General features: G+C 40.3%; 1 protein-coding gene across 3 annotated transcripts in view; it reads left to right on the forward strand.

Annotated features, from left to right (window-relative positions):
- The window catches only part of DLGAP1 (DLG associated protein 1), a 374,951-nt gene that overhangs the window by 257,459 nt on the left and 105,000 nt on the right, over positions 1 to 12,492 (forward strand). For all 3 annotated transcript variants that reach the window (XM_090137415.1, XM_090137416.1, XM_090137417.1), the window contains one exon: positions 96 to 310. In XM_090137415.1, the coding sequence (XP_089993541.1) occupies positions 96 to 310 (215 nt within the window). The remainder of the gene's footprint in view (positions 1 to 95; positions 311 to 12,492) is intronic.

The following is a 12,492-nucleotide window of genomic DNA, read 5'->3' on the forward strand; positions in this document are numbered from 1 at the left end:
CCCATGTGAATTTTTGTAATGTTTCTGTGGTATCTTGCTGTGAAACCGCATCACAGAGAAGTATATTAATAAAAGTACTGGGTTTGTAACTACAGGTTCCTCAAGATGAATGGTCTGGATACACTCCACGAGGCAAAGATGATGAGATTCCCTGCCGGCGGATGCGTAGTGGCAGTTACATCAAAGCCATGGGGGATGATGACAGTGGAGACTCAGACACAAGTCCGAAGCCATCTCCAAAGATTGCTGCACGGAGAGAGAGCTATCTCAAGGCCACCCAGCCATCCCTTACAGAGCTCACCACCCTCAAGTAAGTCAATCTTTTTCTACATGATTTAAAGCTCTTCAATAAGTCCTATATTGTCTGTTCATCTTTGATTCTGCTATTCACTTTTGGACATCAGTTAAGGAAAAAGTGTGATCATAACTACCTTTGGTTTGAGGGTAGACTTGGTCATGTATTTCAGTGTTATTTTGCAAAGGGACGCAACTGCCTGCACTTTGACTTTGCAAAATATTTCAGCCTGTTAGTGCTAACTGAAGATGCTCAAGTGTTTACAATAGGTCTGTTCTTTGAATACGTTGCTGAATTACAGCTTACACCTGCAGAAGCTTTACGTAACTGTGTTTATATATACTCTACATGAATACCACATGTAAAATTAGCTCAAAGCTAGTCTTTGCCACTCATCAGAGGGTATCTGACAGTTAATTAAAAAGAACAATGGCTTTCAGAAAATAGATAAATCCGTAGTTTCCACTCTTTAGTCCATTTGGAATTGCACTGTTTATTTGGTGGAAAAACATAAACAAAACTGAAATGTCTTAAATTATTTATAAAAGCTTTAGTCAACATCAAAGAAGAATTTATGGGTTTTACGTCATGTTGTACTTTATGTCATTGAATCCTTTCAAAAGAATCCAAATTCTCATGAAAATTGCATGAATCGACAGTTTTGGTATTAGTGTTTTCTTTTAAATGATTCTAAAATGGAGAGCTCCCCTAAAGCAATAAAATAAATTACATCCATTAAAAAAAGTGTGGATTTAAAGCAACAATTGTTTCTGTCTGTCATCTGCAAAAATCTGCAGTGAATCATAGTTCACTGAACCAAAAATAACCTAATTTTAGTACAGCATGCCTAAGGCTGTATCTTTAAAATGGAAACAAAAAGAGCTGTATCTCTTCTAGTATCCGTGATTAGAGACAAAAGACTCCTTCTGCACTTCCCTCATTAATTTCCTCTCCTTCCTTGTCCTCCTCTACCCCATATTTTTCCCTAGATCTTATCTGAGTAAAAGATTGTAGAGGAAAGCATTTGATCCTTATTAAGAATGTCAGTGATGAATAGACCAGAAGACCACACCAAACTTATTCCAGCTAACTGCAGCAGTCTGCCTATCTCTGGAGAAGATGGCAATTGTCTGCTCTGTGTTTTTCACTAGTGTTGAGAGGAGAATGTAGTCTCATTTTCTTCAGGGATTTTCATGAACTTGCCAGAGGTTGCTCAAGGGATCCAGCAGTTCCTCTCATCATCCAACAGACTTAATCTTACCATTTTCTGAGCCAAAATTGCCCTTCTGTGATTAGTTACAGCAGCCAGCAAAGAGTCACCTAGAAAGGTGAACATAAACATTAGGTAGCACAAACTCCACAAAGCCTTGCTTTATACACAGACGTGCCATATCCATTTTGAGACCACAGAAAAGTATGTTCCATAGTTCTGTGTTATAGTACAATCAATTACAGTGATTTGCCTCTGGTCATTCCTGTCTTATATGGAAGTATTTAAAAAAAAAAAAAAAAGACTTGCATGTCAATGTTCACCCACAAAGGATGTTAGGTCAGAGGGTCTAGCTAGGCAGCAGGTTTGGGTTTAGCTTGAAGTCGTCGTAATTCCGCAAAGTGCTTCTGTGTACTTCATTCCTATTCAGGAAAGCTTTTAGAAATGTGCTTTAATTTAAGCTGCACTTAGTAAAAATCATGTAACTTTAAAGGAACTACAATGTAAATTTCAATGGAGGTAAGGGGAAAATGGAAAATGGTAGTAAAGCAAAAAAGAGGACAAAACAGGAAGTAACTCCTCTTTTTCAATGACTTTTCAACATTAATTGGCATCAAGTATAATTATTGCTTTTAATCTGATAATTTATAGAAATGTTTCTTGGGAACTCTTTCCACTTTTAGCAACAAATTGTATAATACATAATTATGCATTGCTTTTATTCCTTTCTGCTGAACAGGGTGTTCTTGTTGGGTGTTCTTGTTGTTTTGTTTTGTATTTTCTTTACATGAGTAGTAGCCAAGAACACTATCTGGGAATTGAAGCCTTCTGTTAAGCTAGATTTTGATTATTTTAAAAAAATTTTTTGCAGACTTCTTCACACCTTCCTAGTTGCATGACTTGACCTTGACCTAGAGAGACTTGCTTATTCATACCAGGGCTATGCTGATTACTCTGAGAGTTATGAGTTGTGCTATCTTGTCTGCCAGAGACTAAATTAGGGTCCCTAACTCGCTGAATATAGGCATCAAGCAATTGTGTCATGTGCAATAACAAGTTACTTACTTGACTTACTGTTGACTAGAGCTCAATTAGCACCTGAATTGGAGCTTAACGGAAATGAGCTGAAAGTTACTCTGTTCAGCAGACACTTAAACAGACACTTTATTTACACTAGTGGACTTTCTATTTGTCCTGCAAGACGTTATTAACAATTAAAAGTTGAGTGGTATTCAGTATTTTCACTACATTTCCTGCCTTGTAAAATTGGAAGTATCTTCAGTGATAATTCGTCTGCATTTCTTTCTGCTACTCTCTTCTATGTATTGCAGTCTCCTGTACAACAGGTAGTAAGCTGCACTCATGTTTGGCAGGAAAATGACTGAAGAACATGTCCTCTTTTGCTTTCACTGTTGTTTCTGAAAGGATTTTTCATCTTGTGGGACTTCTCTCTGAGTCTAAGATTACTCTCACAACCCACGCTGTTCTTCCCACCTACCTACCTACCATTGCTCGTGTGCCTACTCTTCTAAGAAAGGATTTTCATTATTACCAATGTTTCTTTTTATATAAGGAATAACTTCTGAACAGAACAATCAGGTCATATCCCCTTTACATAATACAAATTTATTTTCCTGTTTTTCGCTGAGGGTTTTTTTTTCCCACACTTTACAATCTCCCTCCTACAATATTCTTCCCATGCCATGGTTTCCATGTGGTTACAGCACAAATCAAATGCTATGGTACCATTCTGAATAAAGCACAGCTTGCTATGATCTTGAAATGCACACCTCCGCTGCTGCACTCTCATTATCCTACCAGGAAGCAAGCAGTCTTTTCTCTTTGCTGGCAGTATCCTCCTAGAGTTTAATCTTTCACAGTCCAGATAAACTGATACAGTTGGAAGCAAAAAAAAAGAAAGTGCCATTTTCTTGCCTATTCCTGAAAGACAGCAGAAATTTATCTTGCATTTGTAGGCAGATAGAAAGCAGAACAGTTTGCTAACTTCTCAAGAAGATTCAGTCAGCGGATAACTGACTTTTCTATTACAGCTGAGCTTCATTCAGGACTTATTGCTTCACAATCTTTATGTACCTTGGTCATGTTTAGCCTAGTTTTCAGCAGGGGGGAAAAAAGGTATGCAATTACATTACCTCTCCACATGCCAATGTCTCCTTCCCTCTTCCCAGTGCCTTTTGAATCCATTGGCTAACTTTAGTCAAGTTTACTAAAGAATAAGGATAGGAAGTTTCAGTAAACTTTATAAAGATTTGTAGCTGCTTAAGATGAAGACCTAGAATCACCCAAAAGTGTAAGGAACTAGCTGGTGAGTCAGCCCAAAGCAAAGATGGATGGCAGCACTTTCTTACCTGATATGAGATATATGGAAAGAACTGGAAAACTCTGAGGGTAAAAGGTCTGAGAGATGTATCTTGTTACCATAGTTTTCCTGCTTCATTCTGCCATCCTTGATTGAGTGATCCATCTGATGGATAAGGGAAAGGCTGTTGATGTAGTCTGCCTAGATCTTAGCATACTGTGACACTGTCTCCCACAGTATTCTGGAGAAGTTGGCTGCCCAGGAAGGTGGTGGAGTCAGCATCCCTAGAGGTGTTTAATGAAAGGGCAGATGTGGTACTTAGAGACATGATTTAGTGGGCAGTGACTGGAGGGTTGGACTTGATGTTCTTGGAGGTCTTTTCCAACTTTAGTGATTCAATGAGTCTATATGGCTATATCCTTTTCTTTTTTTTCCCTATGGTACAGAACTTGTCTGTGTAAGTTCCATTGTAGCTGCCTCTCTTCTTATGGCTAAGTGATACTTAGAATAAGCCAACCAATTCCTGACTTTAAAGCTGATCAGAAACTTTCCAAAGCCAATATATAACAAAACAAGTGTGCGTATATGCATAGATCACTCTGAAAGTAATGCCTTATATTTGTTTCCATGGAAACTACAACAGATACAAAAAGCAAAATAACATTGTTTGATAGAGCAAATTCTCAGATATAAAATGCTGTTTTTCAGTATCACCATTAGCCATGCACTTTTACCAGCAATCAACGAGAGCCTGCATGCCACACTCAAAATTTCTGCACCAATGGAGGTGATCCACTGTATTACAGCTGCTAAATAGTGCCATTTCTAGGAATAACATTGCCCACACAGTCCTTCTTTCATCATCCTGAACAGATGGAAGTCAGAAGGTGCCCAATCTGAACTATATGTTGGGTGTGGTGGGATAGTCCAGCTAAGACTCTGACTGTGTTCCACGGTCTTCAAAGTGATATAGGGCTGACATTGTTATCCTGTTGCAAGACAAAGGTCATCTTCTTCTTTGGCCTGACTGTACAAATTTGAGCCTTCAGCTTAGTCAACATCATGACTAACGTTAATCAGAGTTAATATTTTGTCTAGGTTGCAGGAATTCCAGAATGATCACCCCTTTTATATTCCAAACACAACGTACATCACTGTAATTGCTGAGGGCTGCATCTTGAACCTTTTCTTTGATGGGGAATTGACATGTCACCTCTCCATGGACTGCTGTTTTGACTCTGGCTCATAGCAGTGACACCACTTGTGTTACCAGTAATGATGTGATCAAAGGAACTTCACTCTCGGCCTTGTATTGGTTCAGTAACGCCTGAAAAACTTGCAAAACAGCATTCTTTCTGTTCTTGTGTGAGCACAGGGAGACCTACTTGGTGCAAACTTTTCAGTATTCCAATGCTGTCACCATCATCAACCAACCAACACACTGAAGCTGATGTTCAGCTCTGAACAGTACCCTGGTCTCAGTCTCCCAGTTCATGCAGATGAGCTGATTGAGATATTCATTGCTTTGTGGTGTGACACAGAATATGTCTTTCACACTGCTGTTGCCACTGGTGAAACACACCATCCACTGCTTCACTGTGCTCATGCCAACTGGTTGGTCTCCATAAAACATTCAGCAAATGTCAATTAATGTCAATGGATGCAATTTTTTCTGCATGGAAAAGTTTAATTCCACACCTTCGCTTCATACGCTCTTCCTTGTCAGACACCATTTTGTCAGACTGCCTTTCTGCTGCTATCTGTCACATGATAACAAAATGTAATAGAATATTGGCAGGAAGGTTCAAACTTTACTGCCATGCCACCAATATCTGAGTCTGATATTATGGTCTAACATAATAATGTAAGAGGCATGACTTTCAGAGTAGCCCTTGTGTGTGTGTGTAAAAAAATTTTATAGTCTCAAAGCTCATGGATACTTTTGCCTCTGTTGTAATTTATGGAGGTTAGGAGGGAGGTGATATGCACACATGGGCACATTCGTTTAGCCTGATGGGAAGGTAGAGTGCATCATCTGCACTGGGTGAAATAAAGGTGAAATTGCGTAATGTCTGCATTCAAACGCAATGCTAGGACTAATCTGAATGAAAGGATGAGAAAAGGTCAAAAAGCTTTTTACACTGCAGACCCAGCAAGTGGAATGACTCATGGCAAGGATTTTGTTAAATGTTGAGCTCAAAGCTAGAGATAATTCTAGCTTTGATTTCCCTTGTGATACAACAAATGTAGATGTCTTCATGGCTTCCTAAACTGAAATATACAGCTCTCAGGAAACTATGGAATAACATAAATTTTGAAGATGATTCTCCCACTTTCTCAACTTTACTAAAATGCCGCCTTTGGAAGTGTCTGTACTGAGAGTAATGAAATAGAGTGTGAGGATAATTGTAGCCTGACACACTGGATAGATTATTCTGGAATTCAAACAAATTGAAGTTGTGTCTGATGTCCATACACTACACTACAACATACAGCATCACATGCATCCTTAGATATGACAATCATCTTGGTCTTCAGAACTAAGTCACGTTTGCTTTAGGGTGTTTCTATATTACTTTAACATGCTCAGAAATACACCTAGGAAAAAAATGTGTCATATAAACAAAAGCATACTTTTTTTTTTCTTTAAACAGAGGTGCTGTCCTCATTCTGCTAAAACAATGAAAAAATCTCATTAACTTCAGTGGTCCAGATCACAAAGAAAAGGGAGACGAGAGGGAAAATGTGAGGGGATGCAATATCCCCATCTTCCTTATGATTGGTATTTTTAGACACACACAGGGAAGCTTGTTAATTTTCTTTCCTGTTGAATAATGTCCAATTAGGGAACAATGAGTTTCCTAATTAGTCCAATAAGTCTGATGAATGTTTTTTATTAGTGTTTTACAATATGTTTCCAGTAAAGTGTGTTTCATTGTTTCATGTTGCAATCTCCTTCATTTTCACCAGACCTTTAGCTAGGAAAAAATTGTTTTCCTTCAGGTATTATTTATATTTGCTTGCTTGAAGCAGGAATTTTTGGGATTTCTCATGAAAGCGATGGGAAGAACTCCACAAGCTCTGGATGCTCAGCTGAAGTAACAGTATTCTGGAATTACTGTTGCTCTAGGTAGCAACATCCACAGCCCACTGTCATGATGTATGAAATACTACTTAGCTTTTTATAAGTGTTATTGCAGTCTTTTCTCTCAGCAGTCCAGAAGCTAAGGGGATGCTTTCTTCTTTTTCATGCTCCTGCATCAGGTATGATTAAGGTCACTGAATAATTTATAAGCCAGAAGAAAATTTGAAGGCAAGATGATTTTTAAAAAATGCATTTATTTAAAAGTAGCAGGTGAGCATAGTTCTGGATCCAGTGATTTTCTTATGGCATCTGATGTCTGTTTTGTGTATATTTAAAAAGCAGAGGATAATGATGGAAACTGCACTTTCATTGAAGGAACTTAGAGAAATATTGGAGTTTTGGCAATAGGAAGATAACAGCAATAACTTTCAACTGATGGATATATAGAGCATGTTTAGTTGGTTAAAACTAAAAAAGTATCAGTGATGGGTATGTGAAAATGCTTGTGCTCCAGAGCAGCATCCCTTCTGGGCTTTGTTCTCTCACACAAACCACACCTCCTAGAAACAAAAGAGATAGTGTTTATTTAACTGGTGCCTCAAGTAAGGTATTGCTGATCAGGAGGCTTTTGTAGTCACTTCGTTACAGTCATCATGGCTCTCCAGGCTGGAGGGAATGCTTAGGGAATGATGTCACATCATTTACAAGAATATCAGGTGGAAATTTTTTTAATAAATAAGTTTCATTTTTCCCCTCTTGGCTTTGAATTTCCTCTCAGGAAGTGTCTGAACAAGCTTCCAGAAAACATGTAGAGCAAGTTGGTGCATACACATGAGGGATTTGTGTACAACTATGTACTATGAGAATACTTGTTCAAATTAGAGAACATAACACATAGTGTCTGACTTATCTGAAAAAGTAATGAGCACCTCAATTCCAACACTAATATGAGGGCTGCTCTGAAAGTAACGCTTCTTATGTTATTATGTTGGCCCATGACATCACAGGTGGATTTTGGTGGTATGGCAGTTGAGGTTGAATCTTCCCACCAGTATGCCATCACATTTTATTGCTGTGTGATAGATGGCAGCAGAGGGGAAGCCTGACAGAATGGTGTCTGACATGAAAGTATGCATGAAACAAAGGAGCGCTACTGAATTCCTCCATATGGAAAAAATGGCACCCAGTGACATTCATCGATGCTTGCTGAACATTTATGGAGACCAACCACTTGATGTAAGCACAGTGAGGCAGTGGGTGGTGCGTTTCAGCAGTGGCAACATCAGCAGTGGGTCACCTCTGCTGATGTAGACATCTACAAGCATGGCACACAGGCTCTTGTTAATTACTGGTGAAGATGCACAGCTAATGGTGGTGATTATGTTGGAAAATGGTGTTTTTTAGCCCAGAATTTTCTCTATCAAATAGAGCTACTGTGCTATTTGTATATGTTGTACTTTCCATGGAAATAAATAGGAAGAATTACTTTTAGAGAACAACCTATGTGTATAATATTTTTCATTTGAAATAAAAGCTTTATGATTAATCCATACAATAAAAAGGGAAATAATATTCAATACATTTAAATTATAAATATATTAAATATCTGTAAACATTTGGATAACCATATTTATGCTATTCACTTAGTTCTAGTGAAAGGGCACTTACAGCTTCTCCGGAGATTATCATTTAATATTCCAGTCTGCCTTAAGAGTAGTTGAAATAAGAGAGGAAAAGTCTCAAACTCTTCCTCAAATCCAAATTCCTGTTGAAATTTTGCAGCCTGTTTTTCTAAGCTAAGTGTTGGTTCCCTGCTTAGATTCACCATAAAGCTTGTATGGTTGTTGCCATTGGAAAGTGCTTCTTTCTCACAGACCCCTGTAGAGAAAAATAATCACTTCCCTGCTATTGCTGGCCACACTACTTCTGACAAAGCCAGGATGCCATTGGCCTTCCTGGCCACTTTGGCACACTGCTGGCTCGTGTTCAGCTGAGCACTGACCAATACGCTCAGATCTGCTTCTTCCACACAGTCTTGAGCCTCTTTGCCCCAAGACTGTAGCTTGCCTGGGGTTGCTCTGAACAAAGTGCAGGACCTGACACTTGGCCTTGTTGAACATCATCCCATCGGCCTCAGCCCAGCAATCTAGCCTGACCCTCTGTAGGGCCTTCCTACCCTACATATTGACAGTTCCCCTCAACTTGATATCATCTGCAAACTTACTGAGGATCCCCTCCTTTAGGTCATCAATAAAGATACTGAACAGACGGGACCCAGTACTAACCCCTGGGGAATGCTGCTCATAGCCAGTCACCAGCTGGATTTAACTCTACCACTCTGTGGGCCTGTCCATCCAACCAGCTCTTTACCCAGCAAATAGCGTACCTATCCAAGCTAGGGGCTGCTAGCTTCTCTAGGAGAATGCTGTGGGAGAGTGTCAAAGTCTTAGCTAAAATCTTGGTAGACTATCATTAGCCTTTCCCTCATCCACTAGTCTGGTCAGTAGAAAGAAAAGAGATTGGTCACACAGGACCTGCCTTTCATCAACCCACACTGGCTGGGCCTGGTCCCTCAGTTGTCCCACACATGCTGTGTGATCAGACTATAAATGATCTGTTCCATATCCTTTCCTGGCCCCAAGGTCAGGCTGATGGGTCTGTACGTCTCTGGATCATTTTTACACCCCTTCTTGTGGATGGGAGTCACATTGGCAAGCCTCCAGTCCTCTAGGACCTCTCCAGCTGATCAGGACTGCTGATAGATGGTGCAAAGCATCTTGGCAATCATATCCACCAGCTCCCTCATTACCATCAGGTGGATCTCATCTGGCCCCATGGACTTTAGACAGTCTAGATGGAGTAGTAGGTCTCTGTTTCCATTGAATCACGGGGAGTTTATTCTGCTCCCCACTCCCAACTTCCAGGTCAGTGGATAGAGTACCCTGAGGATAATTGATCTGACTTTTAATGATAGATGTGAAGAAGGCATTTATAACCTTAGCCTTTTCCTGATGATCACCTTACTTGCAGAAACAAAAATCTTTGTTCTGTATCTGTTCATCTGGCTCAGCTTCTGTATGGGAACTGTTAGGTGAGGACTTGAGCTGGTGATGGAGCACCTGGTGAAGGGGTGTGCCTGGACCAGGGAGCAGAGGGACATTATTTGCACCTGTGCTCCCTGTGTGCCCAGAAGGGTGGACCCAGGGCTCATACAAGGACCTGACACTGAAAAGAGAATATTTCTTGGGTGTGGGCTGCTTCCTGAGAAGGAGTACTGAATGGCCAGAAAGCCTTTTTACCAGTGGGATGAGTTCCACTCTTTTTTCTACATATAACTATTAGCCTGCCCACAAATACTTTACCTGGTATTGCTAAGAACCTGTCAGAACTGATTTTGCTTCTTTGTGAGCACAATAGCTTCACGCAACATTTTGCTTTATTCTGAAAGTGGTTACGGTTAAAAAGAGGACTTCCAATTTTTTAGCTTCTTTCAGTTAACTTCTCTAAGATTTTGTTCATTTTCAAGCAAATGATTCAAGTCCATCCCCTCATCTGTTTCATAAGGCAACCTCTTGCTATACTTTATGGGTATAATGGGCACCTTGAGGGCTTACTTTATGAAACAATTTTAATCAGTGAACCAAGATGTGCTTTTCAGTCATCTCTTTCAGGGTGTAGTTTTTTTATGTACCCTCCGTGTAGATGTACAAAATAGGTTTTGTTTATTTTCTGCCCTACTTCTGCCCACCTACTGAAAAAGCTGCCTCAGAAAGAAAATCATATCCAGTGGGGATAGGAGAAGGAATGCTGCCTCAGATTGCAAACACATAAACAAGCTAGATGTTAGAAAAATTTTTGTAATGGTAATGATAGTTAGGAACTGGAGTGGATTGCCGAGAGAAATCACTTCACTGGATGTCTTGAAGAATAGGGTAGAAAACGTCTGTCAGGAATAATTTAAGTATTGCTAATCTCGCTCTAGGGTAGGAGGAGGGACCAAATAATTCCATGAAGTTCCCTCCGGACCAATTTTATATCATTCTGTTTTTCTTAGGCTTCTGAATATATCCAGTATTGCCTTTCTTATTTCCTATCTTTAACTTATTTTTTGAATGTAAAAATAAAACCCTCATCAGGACCAAATTATTCCTGCTGGCCTGCTGTTGAATAGTAAATATAGATATCTTACCCACAGCAGCACTGCACAATTCTTTAATGCATTCTAAATGTTATTTCATTGTTAGCATTTTGAAATCATGTTGTACATGCTGCCAGCCATACCATGCTTGACTCTCGGTATGTGATCCTGTACTATCTGTTTTAGTTTACTAAGGGGAGCTCAGCTGATGTATTAAATCTGCCATGCAGAAAATGCACAGGCATAAAAAGAGATGTGCACTTGCACAGAATTCAGTGTGGAGTCCTTAATGTCCAACATAACAAGACAAGTAAACAGACAACAATAATGAAGTCAATTATTCATGACAATTTTCTGTTTTGATCAGCTAGAAGTGCACTGTTCTTCTACCATGAAATGTTGGAGCCCCTTGAGACTGAAAATAGAACAAGTTAAAAGAGTGTATTTTTGGTTTAGTTTTAATGCAGAATTGCAAGAGAAACAGTAGCATATTTCTTCTGCCAACGAACGCTTTATCTTCTGCCAGCTTGCATCATGTTGAGGTGAGAGAGAGACATGGAAAAGAGTAATGGTTTTGTCCTCACACAATCACAGAATGGCCAGGGTTGGAAGGGACCTCAAGGATCATGAATCTCCAACCCCCCTGCCACATGCAGGGCCACCAACTCCCCATTTAATACTAGACGAGGCTGCCCAGGGCCCCATCCAATCTGGCCTTGAACACCTCCAGGGATGGGGCATCCACAGCCTCTCTGGGCAGCCTGTTCCAGCACCTCACCACCTCTGTAAAGAACTTCCCCCTGACATCCAACCTAAATCTTCCCTCCCTCAACTTAAAACCGTTTCCCCTCATCCTGCAGTTATCAACCCTTTCAAAGAGTTGATTCCCCTCCTCTTTGTAGGCTCCCTTTAGGTACTGAAAGGCTGCAATGAGGTCACCCCGCAGCCTCTTTTCTCCAGGCTGAACAAGCCCAGCTCCCTCAGCCTGTCTCATAGGGGAGGTACTCCAGTCCCCTGATCATCTTCATAGCCCTCCTCTGGACCCTCTCCAACAGCTCCCTGTCTTTTTTGTACTGGGGGCTCCACACTTGGACACAGTGTTCCAGAGGGAGTCTCACAAGAGCAGAGTAGAGAGGGAGAGGGAGGGCTCACAAATAGAAGAAACTATTACTAAGTCATGCCAATTCCCAGCCATTTGTTTCTCACATTTTCTTGTATTTGTTTTACTGCTAGGATGGAGTAACTTTCAGCTCATTTCAGTAGTGTTCTGCTAGTTTGGGTGCAGCGTGGGGGAAGGCTAGAGGCAGCCCATTGGCTCCTAGCAGCCCAGGTGCTGAAGCAGGGCACTATCAAATACCACTCTGCTCTCATATGAATAAAAGCTCCCCTGATGGGATGTGACCTTTTTAAATCCCTAGGGAAAATGCTTAAAGACTCTCTTACG

The sequence above is a fragment of the Phasianus colchicus genome, chromosome 3 (genome assembly GCF_987193195.1).
Source record: "Phasianus colchicus chromosome 3, bPhaCol1.hap1.1, whole genome shotgun sequence".
Lineage (NCBI taxonomy): Eukaryota > Metazoa > Chordata > Aves > Galliformes > Phasianidae > Phasianus > Phasianus colchicus.